Source organism: Giraffa tippelskirchi, chromosome 6, assembly GCF_054371585.1.
Source record: "Giraffa tippelskirchi isolate mGirTip1 chromosome 6, T2T-mGirTip1v1.2.pri, whole genome shotgun sequence".
Taxonomy (NCBI): domain Eukaryota; kingdom Metazoa; phylum Chordata; class Mammalia; order Artiodactyla; family Giraffidae; genus Giraffa; species Giraffa tippelskirchi.
In genome coordinates this window covers 76,605,066-76,632,208 of record NC_137280.1, presented here as the reverse complement: position 1 = coordinate 76,632,208, position 27,143 = coordinate 76,605,066, and the positions used below count along the sequence as shown (strand labels likewise).

At 50.2% G+C, this 27,143-nt stretch overlaps 2 protein-coding genes across 3 annotated transcripts in view; one reads left to right on the top strand and one right to left on the bottom strand.

Moving 5' to 3' along the window:
- Positions 1–459: 459 nt before the first annotated feature.
- Positions 460–27,143, bottom strand: part of LOC145510794 (uncharacterized) — a 34,042-nt gene continuing 7,358 nt past the window's right edge. The window contains exons 4-14 of the mRNA XM_081502994.1: positions 19,313–21,065; positions 19,110–19,254; positions 11,135–11,327; positions 10,851–10,985; positions 10,401–10,715; positions 8,127–8,234; positions 5,423–5,498; positions 4,893–4,986; positions 4,547–4,673; positions 4,346–4,459; positions 460–2,267 (exon numbers count right to left, since the gene is read on the bottom strand). Coding sequence (XP_081359120.1) covers positions 943–2,267; positions 4,346–4,459; positions 4,547–4,673; positions 4,893–4,986; positions 5,423–5,498; positions 8,127–8,234; positions 10,401–10,715; positions 10,851–10,985; positions 11,135–11,327; positions 19,110–19,254; positions 19,313–21,065 — 4,385 coding nt within the window. The 3' untranslated portion in view covers positions 460–942. The remainder of the gene's footprint in view (positions 2,268–4,345; positions 4,460–4,546; positions 4,674–4,892; positions 4,987–5,422; positions 5,499–8,126; positions 8,235–10,400; positions 10,716–10,850; positions 10,986–11,134; positions 11,328–19,109; positions 19,255–19,312; positions 21,066–27,143) is intronic.
- C6H8orf33 (chromosome 6 C8orf33 homolog) overlaps positions 10,837–27,143 on the top strand; it is a 54,700-nt gene continuing 38,393 nt past the window's right edge. Inside the window, exons 1-3 of one of the 2 annotated variants that reach the window (XM_081497558.1) lie at positions 10,837–10,966; positions 16,870–17,027; positions 21,917–22,082. The gene's annotated coding sequence lies outside the window, so the exon portion shown is untranslated. The remainder of the gene's footprint in view (positions 10,967–16,869; positions 17,028–21,916; positions 22,083–27,143) is intronic. The other variant, XM_081497557.1, reaches the window with a different exon arrangement.

Below are 27,143 nucleotides of genomic sequence, written 5' to 3'. Positions count from 1 at the left end.
TCTCTTGGAACTAGAAGGAAAAAATGAAGAAAATCCTTCATCATAGGAATAGAAATATTAGAAATAGTAAACAAAAAGCTATTTGAGAATTTTGTTTTAGAAGTGTGTGCCAAGGACTTTTTTAGTAACATTTTTGGGAAACATCATAATGTGTAAAAAAGAGGCACCCAGGTGGTACAGCAGCTGTGAGGCCTGGGCTTTGAGTACAAAGTCCCCTCCTAAGTCCACATGGGCCCAGAAGCCCAAAACGTCCTATGAATCTGCACAGGTTTTGGGGGAACGATCCATTTTTGAGTTGAATTTTCACTAATAAGTTAGGACATCCCCTCTGATCTTAAATAAAAGGACCAGATGAAGGGTTTTCTAAATTTATATCATTTCTCACTGATTAATCTTTAGACCATTTTCATAGAAAACAAGTAGTTCCACATACTTAGGATATTCAGCCATATTACATGATGACACTTGGTAACAATATTTTTTAATATTTTATCTACACAGTACTTTACTGTTTAACAGAATACTGAAAATATAGTCCAACATCCCAATTTTAAGTGCAATAATCAGAATAACCATTGTATTTAGGAAAGGCATATAATGTTCTAAGAAAAAAAACCCTTTATTTGGAGTGTGAGGAAGTTTTGCTGGGACAGTGGTCCTTATGCTGAAACTTTAGTTTCTCATTTCTAACAAACATTAATAATGAATCGTAGCTGTCTTTACCAAAACTCACTACCATTGTGTGACTACTCTGCGACGTAACTTCAAGAAGGTGAGAGAAGCAAATGAGGCGTCCTCTGAAGTTCTTCCAGAGACGCTTCAGTGCTGCCCATGAGTTCCTCGGTGACACGGGGTGTCACTGGCAGGGGCTCCACCCAGACTGGAGGCTTCCCAGGGCTCGGGAGCCCGAGTTCCCAAGTATGGCTTCACGTGCAAGCAAGGTCACAGCTTCCTGTGCACCTTCTGGTGCTGGATGAGGTGGCCATGCTGGTTGAAGGCGCGGCCGCACTCCCCACACTCGTAAGGCCTCTCGCCCGTGTGGATGCGCTGGTGCTGCACGAGCACCGAGTACTGGCTGAAGGCCTTGCCGCAACGGCTGCACTCGTAAGGCCTCTCACCCGTGTGGGTCCTCAGGTGCACAATCAGTGTGGCCTTCAAGCTAAAGGCCTTGCCACACTGTGCACAGCGGAAGGGCCGCTCGCCGGTGTGGACCCGCTGGTGCTGGACCAGGGACCTGCGGGCGCTGAAGGCATGGCCGCACTCGCTGCACACATAGGGCTTCTCCCCGGTGTGGACCCGCTGGTGCTGGGTCAAGTGGGAGTGCTGCACGAAGGCCTTACCACAGGCATAGCAGCCATAGGGCTTCTCCTCTGTGTGGATGCGCTCATGGTTCAGGAGGGTGGAGCGGTGCCGGAAGGCTTTGCCACACTCACCACACTCGTACGGCTTCTCGCCAGTGTGCACGCTGTGGTGCTGGATGAGGACAGAACGGTCGCTGAAGGCGCGGCCACACTCGCCGCAAGCATAGGGCTTCTCCCCAGTGTGCACCCGCTGGTGCTGGAGCAGTGTCCTCTTCACGCTGAAGGCGCGACCACACTCTGCACACTCGTGTGGCTTCTCCCCTGTGTGCACCCGCCGGTGGCTGCGCAGCACAGTGCTGTGGTTGAAGGCCTTGCCACACACACCACACACGTATGGCCGCTCACCCGTGTGGATGCGCTGGTGCTGGAGGAGGTGCGAGAGCTGCGTGAAGGCCTTGCGGCACTCAAGACACTCGTGTGGCTTCTCCCCTGTGTGTATCTTGTGATGCTGAGCGAGATCCGAACTCACTCGAAAGGTCTTTCCACATTCGTGGCACGCATACGGCTTCTCGCCCGTGTGAATCCTCTTGTGCTTGCTGAGCACTGAGCTCTGGCTGAAGGCCTTGCCACATACACCACACACATAGGGCCTCTCCCCAGTGTGGGTCCTCTGGTGCTGCAGGAGGTGGGAGCTCCGCCCAAAGCACTTCCCACACTCCACACACCGGTAGGGCCTCTCCCCGCCAGGAACGGCCGGGCGCTGGGTGACCGGCACGCTTGGACTCTCGGCCTGGCCTTTAGGGGGGCAGGCAGGGCTGGGACTCAGACAGAAGCTCTGCTCAGGTTCATAACTTCCCTGATCACTCCACTCGGCAGGCGTTTTCCTCAGAATCACTGATATCTCCTCTGAAGTGAGCGGCCTCAGGCTGGAGTCTGTGTTCTGGTCCTGATCCTTGTGCTCACATCCTGAAACAAAACCAAAACCAAAGGGAGCGTGTTCACCCCCTCTGAGACTGCAGAGCACATTCCACCCTGCAGGTGCTTCACTGGCACAGGGCAGCTCTCGAGTGCCGAAGGCTAGAAGTCACCAGCGGGTGACAAACAGCAAAGCTGTCCACCTGACAGTGTGGCTGGAGAAGGGCCAGGTCCAATTTGAGAGCCTGTGAGGAGCATACATGGTCACAGCCCGAGCTCTGCCCTCCCTGGAGGGTCCAGAGGCCATTACAGGTGGAACTGAGGCAGGACTACACCTATTACTGTGCAGGGCAGGAAGGGTGCTGCTGGAGTGAAGCACGAGCTCCCGAGAGCCCGTCCTGCAGACTCCTACCTGGGGAACAAGATGAGGCTTTCAGGTGGCAGTGAGGATGGCCGAGAAGGCTTGGAGTGTTTGTACATTCAGGTCAGGGGCACTGCAGGTTGAGTGGGTAGAGCAGGGTATGCTGAGGATGACAGATTTTAAATCTTGAAGACAGAGCCACTGAATTGACAAGACATCACTAGGAAACAGGACTGTCCCAGGAGGACTGGCTACTCAGAACAATGCTCATCCAGGATACTCGACAGGCGGACAGGGCTGTGACAGCAGGGGACGCAGACAGGACAGAGCCAGTCCTCCCAGGCCCATCTCAGCAATGCCTCTGCTGCTTCCTCCAGTTCCAAAAGGCCTGGTTGGGGACAGTGTTAAGACGGTCCTTGAGGGATGTCCTAGAGCAAGAAGCCCAGCGGGCAGAGCAAGACCCAAGGGGGGAACACCTGGGGGGAGACTTAGCCAATGAGTGAGAGCTGGACCTTCTTGGTCCAGGGGACCTGTGTTCTGCTTCATGGCCAAGACCCATAAGCCCTCCCTACCTGATTCTGGGGGGTTAGGGTCTCTCTGGGGTTTCTTATTAGGAAGCATATTGAATGGCAATTGGCCACAATCACTGGATTTTGCTTTTTCTGTAACGGATATTTTCAAGTCCCATCAATTTTCCCTTTTTTTGGTCCTAACAGCATTACTGAGATGTAAGCTTCATTGTTGAATTCATTCAGAACTTAGGACAGGTGCTGTGCAATGGACTTCCTCAAACCCCAACAAGAGCCCCTGAAAAACAGCAGGCTCCAAAACCAAGCAGTCCCTACACCAGGAAAAGCACTTCCAAGACAAACTCTGCCTGAAGCGTCTGCAGGGGTCTGTGCCTAGGAGGTCACCATGTTCTTGTTTGCATTTTTTTTAATATAATTTTATTTTATTTTTGGCTGTGCTGGGTCTTCATTGCAGTGACAGCTTTTCTCTAGTTGCAGCGAGCGGGGGTTACTCTCAAGTTCTGGTATGCAGGCTTCTTACTGTGGTGGCTTCCCTTATTGCAGAGCACGGGCTCCGGGCATGCAGGCTCTAGCACTTGTGGCTTGTGGGCTAAGTAGTTGTGGCTCCCAGCCTCTAAAGCACAGACTCAGTAGTTGTGTCGCATGGGCTTAGCTGTTCCACAGCACATGGGATCTTCTCGGACCAGGGATCAAACCTGTGACCCCTGCACTAGCAGGCAGATTCTCAATCACTGGGCCACCAAGGAGGGCCTGATCAATCTTCTCACATATAGACAATCTCATGAACTACAAGTAGTGCTTTTCCTCTTTCTTTCCAGTTCTTACAGCTTTACTTGTGCTGTTGTGTCTGGTCTTGCCAAATTTCAGATGCAACCCCCAGGACAGCTGTGAACGGTGGGCTCCTTTGCCTCACGGCAAACAGCTCTAGCTGCACTAAGAGTCAGGTTAAGAAACTTCCCTTCCATACTTAGGTGCTTCCTCCTTCCCCAAACCAGCCCGTGTCCCTCAACCTCTGATGTCCGATCAGAGCAGGGACCTGTCAGGGGCCTGGAAGCCACACGTGCTCACCTTGCCTCAAGGTACCCAACCCACACCCAGCTGCACTCACCTCTCTGCCCATTCCCTGCACTGGGCCTCTGCCTGCTGCCCACTCACCCACAGGAGTCCCTGCCAGGTCAGACCCCAGGAGTACCCACAGGTGCACAGCCCTTAGTGCATAGAGGCCACTCCGCACTCACCTGAGCGGCTGATGCCCCAGCCCCTGAGCTGCTCGTTGCCCTGCTTGTCCAGGACCCACGGCTCCTCTCCTCGCTCCAGCTGGGAGATCACCTCGGGCTTGGATTCCTGAATTCCTGCTCATGGGGAGGGAAGTCCTTTCGTCTGTAAAATATCTACAAGCACCTTCACCTCGCCCTACCCAAGGCCTGCAGGGGCCTTACCCACGGAGACCACGTTCCCGTAGGTCTCCATCATCACGTGTCGGTAGAGACCACGCTGGGCGGGGCCCAGACGGTCCCACTCATCCTGGGAGAGGAACACGGCCACATCCTCGAAGGTCACCTTGGCCTGGAACAACAGGGGGGGCTGCAGGTTGGACTCAGAGTCCATATCCCAGACAAGGAGGGTGCAAGCAGTGTGGGGTATGGGGAAGCGCCCCTGGATGGGGGGCAACAGGAAGGGGCCACAGTGTTCAAATTGCAGTGATGCTCAGGATGCCACCAGGCCCCTGGGAGTGGGAGGATATGAGGACGGCAGGGGCGCTGCAAAGGCCTTAGGGCTACTCACCTGAGGCACCGCTGGTGGTGGCAGGAGCCGGGCCGCTGCCATCATCTGGTCCGTGGCACGTCTGAGAGAGATGGTATCGGAGGAGCGTGTGGAGCTGAGGAAGAGGAAGGAGCATATGAGGGGCCCAGGATGGTCCCACCCAAGACACCTGGGGATGCCATGCGCCCCAAGGGCCATGGGACTACCCAGCTCACCAGGCATGGCCTCCAGTATACACACAGGGCCGGGTGAGCACATCATGGCGGGGGGGCGGGGTGGGGAGGACACCAGGCCTGGCTGCCTCCAGAGACAACCCCCATGAGGAGAGGCTGCACTTGTGGTGTGGGGACCACAACCCTCCTGTGGGCCTGCTGATGCCCTGGGCATGCCTGGTCCTGGCCGGCGGCTCCAGTGGGGGCCCAGTTCTGGTGGATGCATCCAGAGTGACCCATAGATTCGGTCTGAGCACCTGACAGGGAGGCCTGGGGCTGGGCGGGTTCTGGAGACATATTGGGACAAGTACTGCTAAGGTGTGTGCCACACCCACTCACCCTGCCAGACAGAAGGGGGCACAAGAGTGCTGGGTGGTGGGTCCACAGCAGGACACAAGCCCAGCAGGCCTGTCACCTGGGAAAAATGAAAGGAGTGAATAAAGTTAGCTCAGAATTCATCTGAAACACTGATGTTGGACAAACAGGCAGGAGGGTGCCACCAGGCATGAAGAACTGGAAACAACAGGGCTGGTCCCGCCTCGCCAGCTCTCAGAACCGATGGTGGGGGAGCCGCTGCCTCCTGTGGCTACTCCAGTGCCCACACCCCCTAGAAGAGCAGTACCACTCCCCCAACCCTTCACGGGCTGCCCACACCCGCCATCTCTCATGGACGCCATTTCTCATCTCCCTAATCCGGCCACTCCCTCAGGTGGTCTCCGTCCCCTGCACCCCAAGTGGCCCCTGTCAGGGTCTCCTCTGACCTCCATGTGATCAAATCCTTGTCTGCTGTCAGCGGGGGGTCACCCCAGCCTCCTGCAAGTCAGTCACTGCAGGGGCCTCTGCCCACCCTCACCAGCACAAGATACTGCCTTCCTGAACCATGCAGCTCTGGTCCTCTGGAAACCCAGAGAAGGTAGACAGTCATTTTCACGATGACCTGACCATACCTGGACAGGATCTAACAATGAGCACCCACAGGAACCCCATTTGCGGGCTCCCCATGGGTGCTGGCAGCCAGCACAGCTAATCCAGGAGCTGCTGGATCATTCGGCCCGAGACCTCCAGCCAGGCCAGCTCCTGCCTGAGCCCGTGTCTGTGACCTGAGCTGCTTCCGCCCCACAGTACAGGGCTCCTGTTGGTGCGCTAAGCTGGCAACCCCCTTTCCCCCAAGGTGGCCATCTCCTCATGGGTGTCCTCTAGCACCTCAGACACTTAACATCCAGCCTCGACAGCACCTGCATTAGATCCAGATCCTGAAGTCGCCCTCCTGCTCACCCTCTCACACCAACTGGACCCACCCTCCAGCGACAGCACAATCCTGCCCCGCCCCCATGGGACGCAGGGCCCCTCCTGGGCTCCAAGCCCCGACCCCACGGGATGCGGAGTCCCTCTTAGGCTCCAAGCCCCGCCCCAAGGGACGCTGGGCCCCTCCTCGGCTCCAAGCCCCGCCTCTGCTCCTGAGTTTCCGGAGAGCCTGCTCTGAGCACCCCTCCCAGCGGCTGGGTGCCTCCTGCCCTCAGCTGGCGCTCTGCCGTCACCCTCTCACTGAGACCCTTCCCGACCTCCCTTGGGGACCTCTGCTTCATCGTTCTCACACCCCCTGCCAGTCCCAGTAGAGCAGCCAGTGGCTCAAGGATGGCTGAACAAGTGTATGAAATTACAGGTGAAATGACTCCACGCTCCACCCTTCATAACAGCAACAAACGTCGGAGGAGCACCTACTCCAGCAGCAGTGGGGAAGTGGAGTTTCTGATAGCTCTCTCTCAGGTGAGAAAGTCACCTGGCGTATTTAGGTGCGGGAGACATACCCCTGGGCAATGCACGCCTTCCTCGGATGGACTTGAAACCAGAAAGGAAGGGGACTGAGCACAACCCTTAAAGATGAGACAAAAATTGGTTAGAACCAACTACGCCCAAGGTGGTGGAAGGTTCGCCTTCCAGTGGAGGCTGAGCCTCATTATATGCTCGTTGCTATACATCACCTAAATGACAACACACCCACAGGCCCCACAGTTCCAAGGCCAGACAACCATAAAGGCTGTAAAGTGGGCAGTGGCCCAATTCCTGAATTCCTGGAAGCCCCTGGCCCTCCCTGAAATAGCTGGATTAATCCTCCTATTCGGCAGCCTATGAAACTACCCAGCCCATAGAAACTAACCACCTTATATTTCAGGGTCACTCTCGCCTTTTGAGACAGACACCATTCTGTCTAAGGAATGTGTATCTCTCTAAATAAATCCACTTCTCACCTATCACTTTGCATCCTGCTGTGAATTCCTTCTGCACTGAGACACACAGAACCTGAGCTTAAGTTAAGTCCTGAGCAAAGGTATGTGGTTTCAATTAAGAGACAATGGGTTCGAGTCTCAGTTCTTGAGTTCTAATCCCACACGAATTGCGTGCTTTCAGAACAGACACCAGGATGGTGCTGCCGCCAAATCCACCAGTCCTTCCACACACCAGTCCCACACCCACAAAGGCCAAGATTCAGGCTGCACCAGGTGGCCAGACAGGTCAGCAAAAGCACGGGATATGGAGGTGTTCACAATGCTCCTGTTCCAGAACCACAAGGGGATGTGAGCCCTTGTCCACAGCAGTAGACACACCAGACTGAGAGATGACACAGCTCCTCTGAGGGCCTCAGGAGAGCGAGGTTAAAGAGAGCATGTAATTAAGTATCACCTCACCTGATGAGATTAACTCAAACCCCTGGCCAATAGTTTGAGGCATGGAGGGGCAGAGAAGGGTACAAGATTCCCACCCAGTGAATTCCAGAGAGGCATGAAAACAGAAAGCGGAAGAGCTCTGCCCAGGATGACCTCTAAGAACCAAAGGAAAACAGTATATCGTAAAGTATGCCTGTTGCTCTGCTCTGAATGTCTGTGCCTCCAAATAACCTAAGGCTCAATGTGTGTGTGGGGGGCACCTTTAGGGGTGCTCAGGTCCTGACAGTGGAGTTCCCTTGATAAGAGACCCCTCCCTCCACGTGAGGACACAATGTCTGTAGCCAGGATGAGGGCTCCCGGATCCTGCTAATCCTGACCTCGGATGTCTGGCCTCCACACTGTTGAGAAATGATGTTTGCTGTTTGACAGGCTGCCAGGTCTCTGGTGCTCTGTTACAGCAGCCAAAAGGGAATGACTCTTATATTCTGATAAAAAAGAAAGAAAACAAATGTAAAAGCGGAACTAACTAGTTTTTCATTTTTCTTTACTTGTACTTTGGTAGATAAGGTCTGGGTCTCCTAGAACAAGTCTGCGTGGAATGAAAAGACATGCAAAAAACACTGCATGCTGCTAACCGACACCGCAGGGATGACAACAGAGCCACCCAGGCACTGAAGCTGGCTTTTACTCAGGGCCCAGAGCTCAAGGCAACAGGAGTTCAGGGAGGAAGGGAGAACAGGTGAGCAGGACAAGTCCTGTTTAGATGGTCCCCAAAGTCGGAATTAACACCATAGAGGGTCAAACTGGCTGAGGAGCTGCCCAGGGAAGCCATGCCACCCCCAACACAGAAACAAGTACAAAAGCACCCGCCCAAGGGGTGCCCACAACAGTGACCCATCCACCCACGCCCCAGAGAATAACCCAAACCAAAGCAGAGTGGGCCAGCGTTCTCTGCAGCAGTGATCACACTGCAGTGAGACACTCTTCCAAGTGAGTTCTGGCTCGGGTGGTGACTAAGGGACAGGAACTGAAAACAGGGCTGCAGAGATGAGAGAGCTTAGGATTCAACGTTATTCTTCTTTTGTTCTGTAAGCTAAGCTTTAGTAACTTCTAGCTCTTGCTGGAACTGCTGACGATCTTCCTCCCAAAGACCCCGCCAACAGTGACAGGCGTGACAGGCACACTCGCAGTCTGGTCTGGGGTGGACAGCTCCCAGGGTCTCCCCTCTCTTCCTCACCAGCCTCACCCCCAGGTTTTCCCGCTGGAAGACCTGTTCCTCTTTCTTTATCTGCTTGAAGCCCAGCCCTCCAGGGTGGAAGCACCTTCTAAAGAAGCAGTTCTGAGCCACCTGTAAGCCCAAACCACAACCCTGCATGCTTCAGAGGAAAATGATCACAGACATGTACCCACACAGGTAGCTTTTCTACACAGCAGCAACACGGAGTCAGAAAATATTCAGGGAAAACAGTTCTAGTCACAGACAGCGAGAAACAAGGTTAAAGTAAACCTTAGAAATACGTTAACGCTGCCCACTGTATCCACAAAGTCGTACTGCCAAGAGCCAAGCAGCCCTGGACTAGAAGGGGCAGGGTAGGGCCATATCCATAAACAAACAAGACAGGCAAGGCGTTCAAATCCTGGGGAAGATGTTCCAATAACCTCACTCAGACAACAAGTCTAAAATTAGTCCTTTGCACAAAGCTCAACTAATCTCCCAGAAAGCTAAGCAAAAGCAGAAATTAGCCTCTCCTCTGGGGTCCCAGCAGCCTGCCCTCAGGCCTAGAGGGTGTACTCTCCTTTATTTGCTGAATAAAACTGAGCTGTAGTTGAGCTTTAAAAAAAAAAGCAGAAGTTAAATGAGATTGTTTCATATCATATACTGAAAGCACACAGCTAACGAATGAAAAGAGCTAAATTTTAAAAGTACATGACAAAAAAAACCTGAATAAACTCTGGGGAGCAGAGACCCACAGATTTGCATGAAAATCAAAACCTTTGTACATCAAAACACCACAAATGCCAGAAATGGGCCCAAGATTTGGGAGAATTTAACACATGACAAAGGTGGTTTTCCAAATCAACGGAGAAATGAGTTATTCAGTAGGTAGTGTCAGAAATACCAGGGTTTAGGGAAAACACTGAAGCTGGATTTCCAACCTTCCCCACACCAAAATGATTCCAGATGGAGCCAACGTTTCACAAGTACCAGAGAAAACGAGTTTATTTTAGAACTAAACCTGGAGTAGGGAAAGCCCTTTAAGACACAGCACAAAGCCAAAAGCATCGAGGGTAATTTGACCACTGAACACTCGAAATCTTCCATCTTAGAACAAAACATCATAACCGGAGTCAGATGATAGTCTGAGAAGAAAGTCTTCGATTCACCCTTTAAAGAACAAGCTGATCAGAACGGAAACGCCAGGCAGCGCACACCAAGGGCCCGGCTTCCCGGCTCCGACGCGTAGCGCAGGGCAAGCGCCCGCGGATCCCGGGAATGGCTGCTCGCGCTCACGAAAGGGGCTTTCACAAATAACCGAGAGAAGAGCCTCGATAAAAATGGAGGCGGGAGTGGACTCGGGACGAAGCACTCTCCCCGGAGAGACGCCGACGGCGATCCCGGTGTTATGAGTGTTCGCGCCCCCGGCCCGCACCTGGGCTCCGCGCGAGGCCGGAGCTCCAGGGGCCGCCGACTACCGGCGGCGTAGGGCTCGCCATTCGCGGGAGCGAGAAGGGCCCGGGGGCGGCGAGAGCGGGGTAGGGGCTCAGAGTGGGTAGGGAAAGGCAAGGGGCGCTCGCAGGCAGCGCCCGATCGCGTGAAGGGTCCTGGCCCCCACTCCGCGCGCGGGTAGAGGGTACGGGTGCCTCCCGGGTGCGGCCCGCGCCCCTACTCACCGTTCCCGCTGCTGCCTCACCCGCAGGCTCGGCCGCCCGCACCGCACTCAGACAAAGGGGGCGCCCCGCCCCGTCTGCGCATCCGCCAATCGCAGGGCGCCCCGCCCCCAATGGCCCCGCCTACGCCTCCCAGGCCGCCACTCCTAGGACGCGACACTTCCCAGTCCGCCTTGGGCCCCGCCTTCCCCGCCCTGCGCCTTTCTCCTGACTGACGCACGCGCCGGAGCCACCGAGAGAAGCGGCCTCCACCGCGCCTAGATAGGCCACGCCGCGTCCGGGTCTCCCACTGGCTGCACATCTGGCGGCCTCGCGGAAGCTTCTGCGGGTACGTCGTACCTCTGGCCCTGCGGGCACAGCGCGAGTCCTAGTCAGGCCCTCGCCCTGTTTCCTCTAGATGTCACGCCTGCCGAGGCGGGGCCTGGCGCTGGCTCGCAGTGGTCGTCGTGTGTGGCGGCGACCTCCTCCCTGTCCCCCTGCTCTGGTGTTTGCGCACTTCGGCGGGGCAGGACCAGTGGGGGCGGGAGGAAGAGGTGGCCGTCGCAAGAGGTGGCCGTCGCTGCTGCCTGCCGCACCCGCTGACTCCCCAAGGAGTCCTTCCAGGTGGCTTGTTGACTGGGAGGACCGACCGGGCCGCGCTGGTGCCCCGACTTTTGCGCAGGAAAGATGGTGTGGGGAGAGGCCCGAGGCTGGAAGTGGAGGAGAATATGGCAGTAATTCTGCGGAGAGCGGGCCCCGGCGTCAGGGGCAGGGTTTTCACTCGGGGAAGGTGAGGTCAGCTTCCCACAGGGAACTCGTCTGCCACACACACCCCGGTGAGGCAGGGTCCTCTCTGCCAAGAGACTGAAGCTCAGGACCCAGGTTGTCCGATTTGGCCCTATTTTTGCACCATCCTAGATGGTTTTGGCCAGTTGCCAGTGTTAACATAATTAAACGAGGAGACCATTAGGCTGGGGGTGGCTCTGCTGCCTTGGTGGCCCCCAGCTAGGCTTTCCAAATAAGTTGACGGCTTAAGTCGTGGCCTGTCAAAGCCCTTGCTTTGCTTTTCTGTCTGTAAAAACTAATCTAGCTCCTGCTGGCAGAGCACTCCTAACCACTATTCCGTCCTATGTTTGCTCACATAAGCGCTTCACAAATTCTAATATGCCTCAGTTTACCTTTTAACAATGAGGAGCTTGAGCCCAGCAACGGCTGTGGTTTTTCCACTCCTGAGTTATGTTAGGCTCCAAAATCACTGCGAACAGTAGCTGCAGCCATGAGATTAAAAAGATACTTGCTCCTTGGCGGGGGCCGGGGGGTGGGGGGAAGCTATGACAAACCTAGATCAGGTATTAAAAAGCAGAGACATCACTTTGCTGACAAAGGTTTGTATAGTCAAAGCTGTGACTTTTCCAGTAGTCGTGTACAGATGTGAGATTTGGACCATAAAGAAGGCTGAGCGCTGGAAAATTGATGCTTTTGAGCTGTGGTGCTGAAGAAGACTCTTGAGAGCCCCTTGGACAGCAAGGAGGTTAAACCTATCATCCTACAGGAAATCAATCCTGAGTATTCATTGGAAGGACTGATACCGAAACTCCAATACTTTGGCCACCTGATGCTAAGAGCCAACTCGTTGGAAAAGACCCTGATGCTGGGAAAGACTGAGGGCAAGAGGAGAAGGGGGTGACAGAGGATGAGATGTTTGCATGACATCACTGACTCAGTGGACATGACTTTGAGCAAACTCCGGGAGATAGTGAAGGACAGGGAAGCCTGGCTGCAGTTCATGGGGTCACAAAGAGCTGGACACGACTTAGGGACTGAACGAAAACTCATTTTAAAAACGTTCTTTCATAAAGGTTGAAAGTATATTACAATGAAATACCTGCATGTCTTTTGCTTAGTTTCAGAAACTAACACGGAGAAGGCAATGGCAAACCACTCCATTACTCTTGCCTGGAAAATCCCATGGACGGAGGAGCCTAGTAGGCTGCAATCCATTCGGTCACGAAGAGTCGGACACGACTGAGCGACTTCACTTTCACTTTTCACTTTCATGCATTGGAGAAGGAAATGGCAACCCACTCCAGTATTCTTGCCTGGAGAATCCCAGGGATGGCGGAGCCTGGTGGGCTGCCGTCTATGGGTTCGCACAGAGTTGGACGCGACTGAAGCGACTTAGCAGCAGCATGAGCAACTAACATTTTGCTTTTTTTTTTTTTTAAGCAATTCAACAACTAGCTTTTGTGTATGTGTCCAGCTCTGCCCCTCTGTTACTCTGCTTCACAGCCATGGTATTTATTGAGTGCCTGTTGCATGCTAAGCAGTGTTCTAAGTGCTGGGGCTACATGACTAGGTAAAACAAGCAACATTCCCAGTAAGTCCGTTTCTCATACGCTTTACCTGTGAGTGGGAAAAGCAGGTAGTACACAGAATCAGTATGTGAATCACAGAGTGTCCAGAGGTAGTATGAGCCATTAAAGGTCCAGGTGAGCACCACTGCTACTCACAATGTCCCCTGGCTCATCCCCAGGTCCAGATGGAGGCAGTTTTTTCCTGTATTTAAAATTCTGGGTTCTAATTATATAAACACATTTATTAGTTATATGTAATGATGTCAGAATAACAATGTCAATATTATTAACACTATGCTTATTGAAAGTAGTCTAGATTTGTTTTGCAGTTCTTGCTGTTAGGATATATCCCATTTGGGATATGACTTTAACTCTACTAATTCACTTGTTTGCTTTTTAAAGTTACATTTTTAACATTTTGATACAATTTTGTTTTATAATTATGTAAACCCTGCTGCTGCTGCTAAGTTGCTTCAGTCGTGTCCGACTCTTTGCGACCCCATGGACTGCAGCCTACCAGGCTCCTCTGTCCATGGGATTTTCCTATATGGTTTCAAAGTCCAGTTTACAAAAGAAAGTACATTCAGAAGACTTGCTTCTCTCCCTGTTCCCACCAGCCTCTTACCATGCTGCCCTATCGGTAGCCATTTATCAACGCTATGGTTTCTGGCTTCATTTCAAAAAATCTGAGTAAACGTCAGTGAACAGTAGTTCTTTCCCACTGGCCCCACATTTTGGCATTTTCCTGTCAGTGTCCAGCCACCTCTCCTTGGCAGTGTCTGGGCACGTGCCTTTCTCCTTTATGCAGCTGCCTTCGGCTGCCTTGTGAATGTGCTGTCGTATATTCAGCCAGTCTGCTATTACCGGACGTCTGTTGCCATTAAAATTAGTGCTGTAACAAGTAGCTTTAGATAGGTGTTTTCAGTTTTGCCAGTTTAATTTTAGGATAGATTCCTAGAAATGGACATTTGTATCTGTTTTTCTGTGTGTTGCCCAGTTCCCTTCCACAGGGTTGTAGGATCTTGCATTTCTGCTGGTGAGGTTTCCTTACAGCCTTGTGAACAGAAAATGATAAATATTTGGTATTTTGGCAATCTGAGAAGCAAAAAATAGCATCTTGGTGTAATTTCCTTTTGCGTCTTTCTCGGAGGTGAGGTTGAGCATCTCTTCATATGATTAAGAGCCACTTTCACTGACTTTTCTGTGAACCTGCTTGTTGGTCTCTTCCGTCTCATTTTAGAAGCACTATAGAGTCAGACTATAAAGAAAGCTGAGCACCAAAGAATTGATGCTTTTGAACTGTGGTGTTGGAGAAGACTCTTGAGAGTCCCTTGGACTCTAAGGAGAACAAACCAGTCCATCCTAAAGGAAATCAGTCCTGAATATTCATTGGAAGGACTGATGCTGAAGCTGAAACTCCAATACTTTGGCTACCTGATGTGAAGAACTGACTCACTGGAAAAGACCCTGATGCTGGGAAAGATAGAAGGCAGGAGAAGGGGACAACAGAGGATGAGATGGTTGGATGGCATCACCGACTCAATGGACATGAGTTTGAGCAAGCCCTGGGAGTTGGTGATGGACAAGTGTGCTGCAGTACATGGGGTTGCAAAGAGTCAGACGCGACTGAGCGACTGAACTGAACTGAACTGATTATGTTAACCCTTTGTGACGTAAGTTGCAGGTTTTTTAAAACTTTGTTCTTAAGGCTAAGATTAAAAATTACAAGCACTTACAGTCTTTTTTGATGCAACTGACAAGTTATATAAGCAATCAGTTTGATACCAGAGAGATGGTATAAAGAGTAGACTTCAAAATCACTTTTAATAAATTATTTTATTATTTTATTTTTGGCTGCACCGTGTCTTCGTTGCAGTACAGGCTTCTCTAGAGTGTGTGGGCTCATTAGCTTTGACTCACAGGCTTAGTTGCAACATGCGGTATCTTAGTTCCCCAACTAGGGGTCAAACCAGGGTCCCCTGCATTGGGAACATGGAGTCTTAGCCACTGAACCACCAAGGAAGTCACCAGGACTTCTTTATAGCATGGAGTACAAGTCCTTTTTTGGATATATATGTTTTGCAAATATTTTCTCCCAGTTTACGCTTTGCCTTTTCCTTTAATTTTGAGGAACAAATGTTCTAAATCTGGATGAGTTCCTATTCACTGAATCCCTTCCTTGAAAGTTCCTACTGTTTGTGTCCTATTTAATAAATCTTTGCCAAAGATTATTTATTTAATAAATCTTGACCAAAGTGAAGGTCAGTAGGTTTTCTCTTATGTTTTCTTTTAGAAGTTTCTGGTGTACATTTTGGTTGATGATACATATTGAGCTAAATTCTTTAGATGGTGTGGGGAAAGGATTGAGATTCACTTTGTTGGCACATGGTTATGCAATAATTCCAACACCATTTGTTGAAAATGAAACCTTAATTTTAAATAACCTTATGTACATTAATTTTATATGTGCTATGTATAACATAAGTTGTAAACACTTCCTCCAGTTAACCATTTGTCTTTTTACTTTGAATATAAAGGTTTTGGTCCTGTAAAACTTTATTTCTATGTAATGAAATTTATCATTTGTTTTCCCTTATTGTTGCTTGATTTCAAGCTACAGTAAAATTTCCCTAACTTCCCAGTTCTGGAGGAATCCACCCATGTTTTCACCTAGTACTTGTTTGGTTTTGTTTCTTTACATTTAAATCTCTGTTCCATTTGGACTTTATTCTGCTAAGAAATGTAAAGAGTAAGTCTAGTTTTGTCTTTTTTCCAAAAGGCTATCTTGTTACCCCGCTACCATGTAGGATGAGATTGTTCCTTTCCCCTGAATCTGAGGCCATCTTTCTATCACATTTCCAGTTGGCAGTGGTCTCCCCAGTCAATGTTCTGATGTCTGGAAGATTCACAGTCTGGCCCATAGGCACAGAAGAGCCTGCACACAGAATAAGCCTCACAGGGTACCTGCAGTCAGGCCACCTCCACCTCCCCCCATGCCTTTGTGTTACTTCCAGGGAAGCCCAGGGGCCAGTATCTGCCAAGCCCCAGGGGAAAGGACCAACCTCATCCTGCGCAGTTGGCTGCTCTGGCGTGGCCTGCACTGTCCTCAGCCATCAAGGCCCTGTTCTTCACTAAGAACTGAGTTGCCTTCAAAGCCATGGAGGCTTCAGGATGGTCCTGGACCCCGGCCCTGCTCTCACACACCACTCCAGTCTCCCTGCTTCTTGTATGGAGAAGCCTGTGGGTGTCAAGGGACAGTTTTTCCCCTACATTCATCATTGGTGAGGCCTGGGCTGTGGGATCCATGGAGGAGTCTCCCAGAACTCTGCCAGCACATGGAATCATGGTACAGTTGGTACCAGGGCAGCTTTGAGCTGTTAGGGGTGCTTTTCTGTTGTTCTCAACAGAGCTGGCATTATTGGCTGAAGGCAGAAGTGTATGGAGGTGGAAATCAGGAGCCAGGAGATTGTCCTCCTGATCTCTAATTCTCGAGGTACGTGGCAAAGGGTGTGAGCTCCGGGGACCTTGTGCAGTCATGGTAGCCAGGCTTTTGTTTGAACAAGGAGTTGAGGGAGAAGTCACAGTACAGAGGAACTTGATGTCCATAAACCAAAGACCAGAGTGGAAGGTGTGGAGGCCAAGCAGGGCTTCTGGTTTTTTGAAGGTATGAAAAGCTTTATTATTTACATAAAGGAGGTCTCTGAGGAGGGTAGAGAAGGCCTCTGGAACAGGTCTGAGATGGCTTGAGAGACCAAGAAGGGTCACCAGCCTGGGCCTCTACTGAGGTCAGCAGGTGTGGCTGGAGGGAAGATCCTTGAGCACAGGTGAGGGCCTGGATGCTTTGTCTCCTGCTGGCATCAGAGGACAGAGCACTCGGCTAGCTTTTCTGCTTTTCCAGATGTGGGCACAAAATGAGGAGGACGAGGCCTCAAGGTGCCAGCCTGCTAGTCACCACTCACCCTGATGTTTGATGAGAGACACACCATGTTTCACTCGGCTAATTCAGAGCCTGTTTAAATGAGCTGTGTGGACTCTGCAGCCTGCAGCCTGAACCAGGTAAAACTGACAAGAGTGCCTTGGCCACTCTCAGTAAAACCTGGGACTACGGAGGGGATGGGGGCATGCAGGGGAGGCTTCGTGTTGTGCCTAAGTATAGGGAGAGCCATCTAGAGACGGTAATTGGTATTTTGGGGCATCTGTGAGGCACTAGATACCTGGAGCTTTTCACACCAAAGGGCGCAACTCTTAGGTGACAGCACAAATTTGTAAAAATGTGCAGATGGGGCTGTTTGTGAGTCAGGTCACTGGGTGCTAAGACAACTGCCTGGTGTTTGGCCAGTCATGCTAACCCTCCGGTCTGGCCCTGTATCAGGGTCGTCCTGGTTAAAAATGAGCAGCAGCTCCCCTCTGAGCTCTATCTTCCATGATGGTTGGCACTTCTCTGCCTATAGTCTTGGAACTCCCACTGCTGTTCCCCTCAGTTCATCCCACCCTGGAGCTCCCCAGGTGGACAGGGTCCAGCAGCCTGACATCTGGAAAGGGGCTGAGGATAGGTGAGGCTATTCCTCTTGCAGGTGGAACAGGCCAAAGGCCCAGGTTCAGCTCCATCCTGCACCAAGGCAGCTCAGCAGCCCCTAAGCTTGTTGGGTACTGCTTCTGTGACCCAGAGCATAATGAGCAGCTGGGTACAGAGGGTCATGGGCTCAGAAGGTCCAGTTCCAGTAATTGCAGCTCTAGTGGCATACTGTATGGGGGAAAGAGGGCAGTTTCTTGCATCAGAAGCCCTTGGACAACTGAGTCCCATCGTGAGTGGTCCAGAGACTCCAGGAGGCCTAGCAGGAGGTGACTGAAGCCCCTTCCGTGGAGGAGTCTTGCACAAATCTGGTATTGCACCAATTTTAGCCTCTTTTGTTGGAGAGGTCTCTGACTCCGTAGCAGAGGATGTGACAGCGCACCACATGCAGCAGGGCTGAGTGACGCAGGCCAGCAGCAAGCAGCCCAATCAGCGACAGAGCAGGAGTAGAGGCGGACACAGATACTTACTGAAAAAAGGAGTCATAAATCAAAGCCAGGCTGGCGGAGGAGGAGCATGAAGCCAGAGGAGCTGCCTGTCAGTAAGAACAGGACCAGTCTCATCAGACTGAGGCCAAGTCTGGAAACTGTATCCCATTAGGTGTTGCCTGGGGAGAGGTGGTGGGATGGCGCGTGAAGTGTAGGGGAGGGTGTGACAGGACCTCTGCAGGGCAGCAGGACAGCTGCTTCACGGGGCCTCAGAGGGAAGGCTGGGCAGCCCATGCCACCCAAGCCCATGGACTCACCTGCGCATCCAAGACACCCCTCTACCCTCTCTTCTCTCCAGCCTCAAACCACCTCTCCCTCCACATTTGCAACTGCTGGCCTTGCCTCTACTTCCTTGAAAACTCAGAAGCCACACCTTCCCTTCCCTTCGTGACTACAAGCCACTTCCTCCTTTCCTCCTGGAACAGTGCAGGAGGGGTCTCCCATCCTTCCCAGGACATTCCCAGGTCAGGACCTCCCTGGTGGCAGAGGTGTGGCTAGTTCCCCTGTGCAGGGAGTCAGAAGCCAATGCCCACCTCTTAGGGGCACCTAGGTGCCCTGTAAATGTCTGGTGATGGACCGGGGAGCCTGTGGAGAGGAAGGGAGGAGCATGTAGAGTGGCCCCTGTGGGTGAGGCCCAGGACCAGAGCTCAGAACAGCCTCATGTGCAATTGTGCTGCAGCCTGAGTGGGGCCACAGGGCCTGAGTCACCACACAGCAAGAACATACAACCACAGACTGCAGATGGGCACCACGGAAAGGGGGCAGCAGGGAGGGTCGAGTCCCATTACCAGGTAGGATGGGGGGCTGACAGCAACCAGACCTGAAAACTCTTGACCTGATATTATGAAAACAGACACCAGCCACAGCCACTGACAAAGAACTCAGTCCCTTGACTAGTGAGCACACAGAGGTCTGTGGTTGTCTCAAACTAAATATCATTTACTTTCTTGGTTATGTTCCTTTACAGTAATAAACTGTATGCATGAATGCACAGCCTCTATAATCCTTTCCCTTCTAACAAGTACAGCTGTCTCATAACAAACTGGAAAAACAAACAACAAAGAGAAATGAGCTCACAGGAGACAAGCGTGATGGCAAAGGACTTGGGAGAAGGAGCATGACCCACAGGAGGGTCCCCAGTCTGTGGACAGTGGCCTCTGTGGACAGTGGCCTCGTGGGCGGTGACCATGGAGTGGACGGAGTAAGCGAGTCCACCTCAAGTCTGGGGAGGGAGAGTGAGGCGCAGCCAGGGGGTCAGGCTGAAGCTGCGAGGGGTTCACTCCCTGGTGTGGATCAACTGGTGCTTGGTCAACTTTGACCGCTGGCTGAAGGCTTTCCCACAAGCCGTGCAGTCATAGGGCTTCACCCCAGTGTGGATCCGCTGGTGCTGGATGAGAACGGAGCGCTGGCTGAAGGACTTCCCACACTCACTGCACTGATAGGGCCTCTCGCCCGTGTGGATGATCTGGTGCTGAATGAGGTGCGAGCTCTGGCTGAAGCCCTTCCCACACTCGACGCAGGTGTAGGGCTTCTCTCCAGTGTGGACTTTCTGGTGGTGGATGAGGTTGGAGCTCCGGTTGAAGGCTTTGCCACACTGGTCACACTCGTGGGGTTTCAACCCGTTGTGGATAGTCTGATGCTGAATGAGAGTTGAGCTCTGGCTGAAGGTTTTCCCACATTCAGTGCATTCATAGGGCTTCTCCCCCGTGTGGACCCGCTGGTGCAGGATGAGGTTGGAGCTGCGACCAAAGGTCTTTCCACACTCGCGGCACTCATAGGGCTTGTCGCCTGTGTGCACACCCTGGTGCTGCACAAGTGCAGAGCTGTGGCTGAAGGCCTTCCCGCAGACACCGCACTCATATGGCTTCTCCCCTGTGTGGATGATCTGGTGCTTTTGGAGCACCGAGCTGTAGCTAAAGGCCTTGCCACACACAGCACACATGTGAGGCTTCTCCCCAGTGTGGATCCTCTGGTGCTGGATGAGGCTCGAGCTCTGGCTGAAGGCCTTCCCACAGTCACTGCACTTGTAGGGCTTCTCCCCCGTGTGGACCCTGTGGTGTTTGATGAGGTTGGACACCCGGCTGAAGGGCTTGCCACACTCGCTACATGAGTAAGGCCTCTCCCCGGTATGGACCCTCTGGTGTTTCCTCATGTGTGAGCTCTGGCTGAAGGCCCTCCCACACTCAGTACACTTGAAGGGCTTCTCCCCTGTGTGGACCCTCTGGTGCTTGACAAGGTTGGAACTGCGCCTGAAGGCCTTCCCACAGGCATGACACACGTACGGCTTCTCGCCAGAATGGATTCTCTGGTGCTGGATGAGGTTGGAGCTGCACCTGAAGGTCTTCCCGCACTCACTGCATTCGTAGGGCTTCTCGCTCACATGGGACTTCTGGTGCTTTTTAAGGCTGGAGCTCTGGCAAAAGGCCTTCCCACACTCAGAACACACATGCAGCTTCTCCCTATGGTGGGTGAGCTGGTGCTGGAGGAAGCTTGTGTGTATGCTGAAGAGCCTTCTGCACTCGTTACAGGTGAAGGACTTGTGTCCAGTGTGCACTGTCTGATGCTGAGTAAGATCAGAGCCTCCTTCAAAGGTTTTCCCACACTCGCTGCATATGAACGGGCTTTCGGCCACATGAAGTCCCGTGCAGCTGGGCAGGTCCAGGCTGCAGGGCAGGCTCTGTATGCCATGTGGATGGGGCCTCCCCTCTGTAGGCCCCTGACACTCCACTGGGCTTGGGCTCTGGCTGCAGCTGCTCTTGATGTGGTCACAGTCCACCTCTCTCTCTCCTGAGGGGCTCCTGAGAAGCATCTGCCCTAGAGTGAAGGCCCCCTCCTGGTGAGGGTGGTGCGTCTGCCTCTCATCCTCAGGGACCCCCAAGTCTCTTTCTTTTACACCACCACGGAATCCTCCAAGCTCAAGTGTCTGGGGAGCATCACTCCTGGAGCTGTCTGATATTTCTACCTGTGATTCCAAGTCCTCAGAAACTTCTTCCTTCTGAACAAACTCCTGGCCCTCAGTCCTGGTGTCCCAGCCTGAAATGACAAACAGAAAGTCACATGGCACCCCCTCCCCAATGGTCTTCATGCTCTCTCCTTCCCTTTAGCCCATCTCAGCTGAAATACCTCACAGAAGAGGACTTCTCTGACCACTGCTCCCAACAGGGCTCCATATCCCAAGGCTGGGGCCACCAAGGGATGCTGAGTGGGTGGGTGAAGAGCACCGCACGGTACTCTCAGCCTCCTTGGGCCTGTTGCCCTCTGACCTGCCCCTCAGTTCAGGAATGATTGCCACTCCCCTACTGGAACTTCTAGAATCTACCCCCACAACAGCATTTTGTCTCCCCACATCATCTGGAGGCTTCTGTTCTCAATGCAGACCCAAATGAGTCAAATGCTCAGCCTGACTGCCCTGCCCATGTGTCTGGTGGTGACAATTTGCATTCTGGCCACCTGACTCATGGCCCAGCTGGAAGGCCCTGCACAGAGTCTGTGCCAAGACCCCCCGTGGAGCTTGACATGTGGCTGCACACAATGAGGCAACCTGCTTCACCCTCCTGCTGACCCTCAGGCAAGCCTGTTATCACACCTGCAGGTGGACTACCATCTTCTCCTAGGGCCCCAGCTGCAGGGCACCTGCAGGACTCCCATGTGTGATGGGGGCACAGTGAGGGCTGCAGGGACAAACAGGGTGGTCACTGCAGGAAACAAGGGTCTGGGCAGGGTGGCCCAGGGAGCCCCACCCTCTCCTGGCTGCACAAGAAGGAACATAGCTTTTCCATGAAGGGTCAGAGAGGACCCATTCTGGGCTCTGTGGCTGCAGTCTCAGTCATAAGGTCTGCTCTGTTACAATCCTTAAAAAACCACGAACTGTTCTTTGCTTGCAGGTCATAAACAACTGGTGAGCTGGATCTGGCCTGTGGGCCATGGCTCGCTGACCCCTGACTGAGACAAGGTCATTGGTGTGGCTCCTGAGGGAATGGAAATGGGAACTGCTTTTGGGGCCAGAGAGACTACTGACCTGGAAGGATTTTACTGAGATGGGAAACACGAGTGAGTCCTATGGGTGAGGGTGATGGCATTTTTGATTTGCTAGACTGGATACAATTCTCTGAAACATAAGAATTACTGGAAACAATAATGAAAGTTCTTTTTTTAAAAGGAAATATAAAATCAGAAATATGCTTTAAGAAAAATTTTCATTAAAAACACTGGGTTTAATGGTGAAGGAAAAGATGTGTAAACAAATGCACTTGTTTGTGACACTGCCCCCGCAAGTGTGGCACCGACTGGCCCAGCCAGCACACAGCAAACCTGTTAAGACTTCCCAAGAGGAAACAATGGAGGCCTGTATGATTAACTGCTCCCAGGTTTGTGAAAAGTGCCCCATCAGAGCCATGCTCACTAGTCCTCCCGTGGCTGTGGCTGTCGAGGGGCACAGCAGAGACTCAGCAGCACCTGCCTCGCCACACAAGCCCCCAGCGGCACCACAGCCTTGGCCTGGGGCTTCACCCCTCCCCATCCCCACAGAGGCTCTGTTTTCATTTTACTGTTATTTAATCAGGTGAAGTTCACAAACAAAATAACTGTTTTAAATGAACACTTCAGTGGCATTTAGTACATTTACAATGTTGTGCAATCAAAACCTGTATCTTGTTCCAAGACATTTCATTTCCATCACCTCAAAGCCCCAGTGCATTAGTCCATATTTCCTGCCCCCAGCACCTAGTGACCACCCACCTGCATTTTGTCTCTGTGGATTTACCTCATTCCTGACCCCGCATGATACACAACTTTTGATGTCTGGACTCTTTCTCTCAACCTAATGTTTCTGCAGGTTCAGTCACTGCAGCAGGTACCAGTGCTTCACTCCCTTATAGCTGAATAATATTCCATGGTACAGACACAACACATCTGGTTTCTGCATCTGAGGGACATCTGGGCTGCTTACACCTCTTGACTACTGTGAACAGTGCTATGAACATGACGTACATGTACTTGATGAGTATTTGCCTTGAATTCTGTGGATATGTATCCAGCAGTGGAATTACTGGGTCACACAGTAATGCCAGGGCTTCCTAGGTAGTGCTAGTGGTAAAGAACCCCCGCCTGCCAATGCAGGAGACATGTGTTCAATCTCTGGGTTGGGAAGATCCCCTGGAGGAGGGGATGGCAACCCATTCCAGTATTCCTGCCTGGATATTCCCACAGACAAAGGAGCCTGGCAGGCTACACTCCATAGGGTTGCAAAGAGTCAGACACAACTGAAGTGACTGAGCATGCACGCATGGTAATGCTATGTTTAAACTTTGAGGAACTGCCAAACTGTAGTCCACCATGGCTCTACCATTCTACATTCCCACCATTGTTGGTGTATAGAAACACAACTGATTTTGTGTGCTGACCTGTACTCTGCAATTTTGCTGAATTCATTTAATATTAGCTCTAGCAGGTTTTTAGTGGATTCTTTGGGATTTCCTAATATATATATAGGATTGTGTCTTATACAAACAGAGGTAGTTTTATTTCTTCCTTCCCAATTTGAATGCTTTTTTTTTTTTCTGGCCTGATTACTCTGGTTAGAACTTCCAATACAATACTGAAGAGCAGAGATGAAAGCAGGCATATTTTCCTGATTTATGGGGAAAACCTTTTAATATTTCACTAATGTACATGATGTTAACTGTGGGTTTTTCATGAATGCCCTTTATCGTGTTGAGGAGGTTGCCTTGAATGGAGTTCTCAGTGTTTTCATTGTGAAAATGAATTTGGTTTTGTCAAATACATTTTTTTTTTTTTGCATCAGTTGAGATGATTATAGCTTTTCCCCTTCATTCGATTAATGTGATAAATGACACTGATTGGTTCTTATGTTGAACCACTCTTGTGTTCCTGGGTTACATCTCACTTGGTCATGGGATGTAACACTTTTATTAACGCTGCTGGATTCAGTTTGCTAGCATTTTGTTGAGGGTTTTGTATATACAGCCACAAAATGTCTTAATGTATAATTTTCTTTTCCTGTGGTATCTTTGATTATCCTTCCTCTTGTATAGTTTGCAAGCTTGAGAAAACTTAGCATAAATCCTTCTTTAAATGTCTTGTGATGCCATTTGGCCCTGGTTTGTTAGTTTTAAAAGTTACAGATTCAATCTTTAATTGTTATAAGTCTGTTCTTACTTTCTACCTATTCTTGAGTCACTCTTGGTAATTTGTCTCTTTTTTAGGAATTTAGCTCTTTCGTGTAGGTTATCTAATTTGTTGGTGTGCAACTGCTTTTTACTCTTTTTTACTTTTGTACAGTCGGTAATAATGTCCCCATCCCATTTTCACTGGATTTTCAGTGTGTTGTTTTTGTCATTTGTTGATCATTTCAGAAAAACTTTTAAATACATTGATTCTCTTATTGCTTTTCCAGTCTCTATTTCTGCTCCGATGTTCATTATTTCCTTCCATCAGCTCTGGGTTTAGTTTACTCTTCTCACAGACCCCTAGGATGTTAAGTTAGGTACTGTTGTAAGACCTATCTATCCTCCTCCTAATGTAGGCATTTACTGCTGTAAATTTCTTCTCTGGGCTTCCCTGCATCCTGTGAGTTCTGGTAGTTTGTGGCTTTGTTTTCATTTGTCTGTAGGTATGTTCTAACTTCCCTTGTGGTTTCCTCTTCGACCAACTGGTTAAGAGTGTGTAGTTTTACTTCAACATATTTGTGCATTTTCCAGTTTTCCTGCAGTAATTGCTTGGAGATGATACTTATTTCAACATTGATTGAGACTGGTTTTGTAATCTAATGTATGGTCTACATTGAAGAATGTTCCATATGCACTTAAGAAGACTGTGTATCTGCTCCCTTGGGCAGAGGGTATATCTATGTCTATTAGGTCTATTAATTATAGTGTTGCTCAATTTGCTAAACTTCTGTTTAGATGTTTTTCTTGACTTTTGGAAGTGAGGTATTAAAGTCTCCAGCTGCTACCATAGAAGCATCTCTTTCTTCCCTCAAATCTATGCCTGCTTCATATGTTTTGGGGTTCTTTTTAGTGTTTACATTTATCACTGCTCTATCTTCTTGATTAATTGACTTGTTTATCAATATATATCAAACTGTGGTGCTGGAGACGACTCTTGAGAGTCCCCTGGACAGCAAGGAGAACAAACCAGTCAATCCTAAAGGAAATCAACCCTTAATATTCATTGGAAGGACTGATGCTGAAGCTCCAATACTTTGACCACCTGATGTGAAGAGTCGACTCACTGGAAAAGACCCTGATGCTGGGAAAGATTGAGGGCATGAGGAGAAGGGGACGACAGATTAGATGGTTGGAAGGCATCAACTCAGTGGACAGGAGTTTGAGCAACCTCTGGGAGATAGTGAAGGACAGGGAAGCCTGGCGGGCTGCAGTACATGGGGTCGCAAAAAGTCAGACATGACTAAGTGACTGAACAACAATCTTCCTGATTAATTAACTCCTTTATCAATATATAATACCCTTCTTTTCTCTTGTAACAGTTGTTTGATATAGTTTACTTTGTTTGATATTAGTATAGTAACCCGAGGTCTCTTTTGTTACTATTTGCATGGAACATATCTTTTTCACCTTTCATTTTAAGCTTATTTTTTCTTTTAGAAGCCTCCTGAAAACAGTATATAGTTGGGTCATACTTTTTTAAATCCATTCTGCCCGTATCTGCCTGTTGACAAGAGTTTAAACCGTTAACATTTAATTACTGACAAAGAAGGACTTACTTCTACCACTTTACTTCTTGAATTTTTTCAGTGTCTTTGACTTTTGTGTTCCTCATTGGATCTATTACTATCTTCCTTTGTGTTCAGTTTATTTTTTGTACCATACCATTTGATTTTCTTCTTTATTCCTTTTGTCTATATTTTAAAGACACTTTCTTAGTGGTACCATGGCGATTGTAATTAATATTCTAACATCCTAAAACAATCTAATTTGGTCCTCCCCCTTCAGCTTTTTTGGTCCCCTGCCTCATCTTTATCGAAATAAATTGCCATATAACATCATGTAAGTTGTTATCTTTTTTTTTTAATAAAGATATTTATTTATTTTTGGCTGTGCTGGGTCTTCACTGCTTTGCATCATCTTTCTTTAGTTGCAGGGGTGGGGGGCGGTGCATTACTCTCTAGTTGCAGTGCACAGGCTTCTCATTGCGGTGGCTTCTCTTGTTGCAAAGTATGGGCTCTAGGGGCACATGGGCCTCAGTAGTTACAGCTCACGGGTTCTGGAGCACTGTCACAGTAGCTGTGGTACATAGGCTTAGCTACGTTGTGGCATGTGGGATCCTCCTGGAGCAGGGATTGAACCTGTGTACCCTGAATTGGCATGTGGATTCTTAACTTCTGGACCACCAGGAAAGTTGTCATATTAAGTTTAAGGTGCACAATGGGATGAGTTGATACACATATATATGCAAATGATGACTACCATAAGGTTAACTGACATACCCATCACCTTGCACAGTAACCACTGCGTGTGTGTGTGTGTGTGTGTGTGTGGTGAGAACTTTCAAGATCGACTCGCCTAGCAGTTGCCAAGTACACTATACATTATTAACTATAGTCACCATGCTGTATGTTGAATCCTCAGAATAAAGCCACCAAGTTTGAACTGTTAACCAAAGTAGCCACAGTAGCATACAGAAACTCCGCTCCTATACAGATATGTTGCTACCTTTATGTTGTTGCAGCCACAAATGTACCCTTACATGTTATATGTTCAGTAGTATAGGTTTATGATCATTTCACACATTTGTCTTTTAAATCATATAGGAAATAAAAAGTGAGATTATAAACCAATACAACAATACTACCTTTTATCCTTACCTATGTGGTTAATTCTATCAGAGATCTTTGGTTCTCTGTATAGCTTTGAGCTCCTGCCTAATACCCTTTCCTCTTAGCCTGTAACACTTCCTCTGACACTTCTTACAGGGCATGTCTGTTGGTGATAAACACCCTGAGCTTTTGTTTATCCAAGAATACCTTAACTTTGCCTTTACTCTGAAAGATAATTTTGCCAGATGTAGAATATTTAGTTGGCAGTTTCATTCTCTAAGCAGTTTAAATATGTCATCCCACTGCCTTCCAAC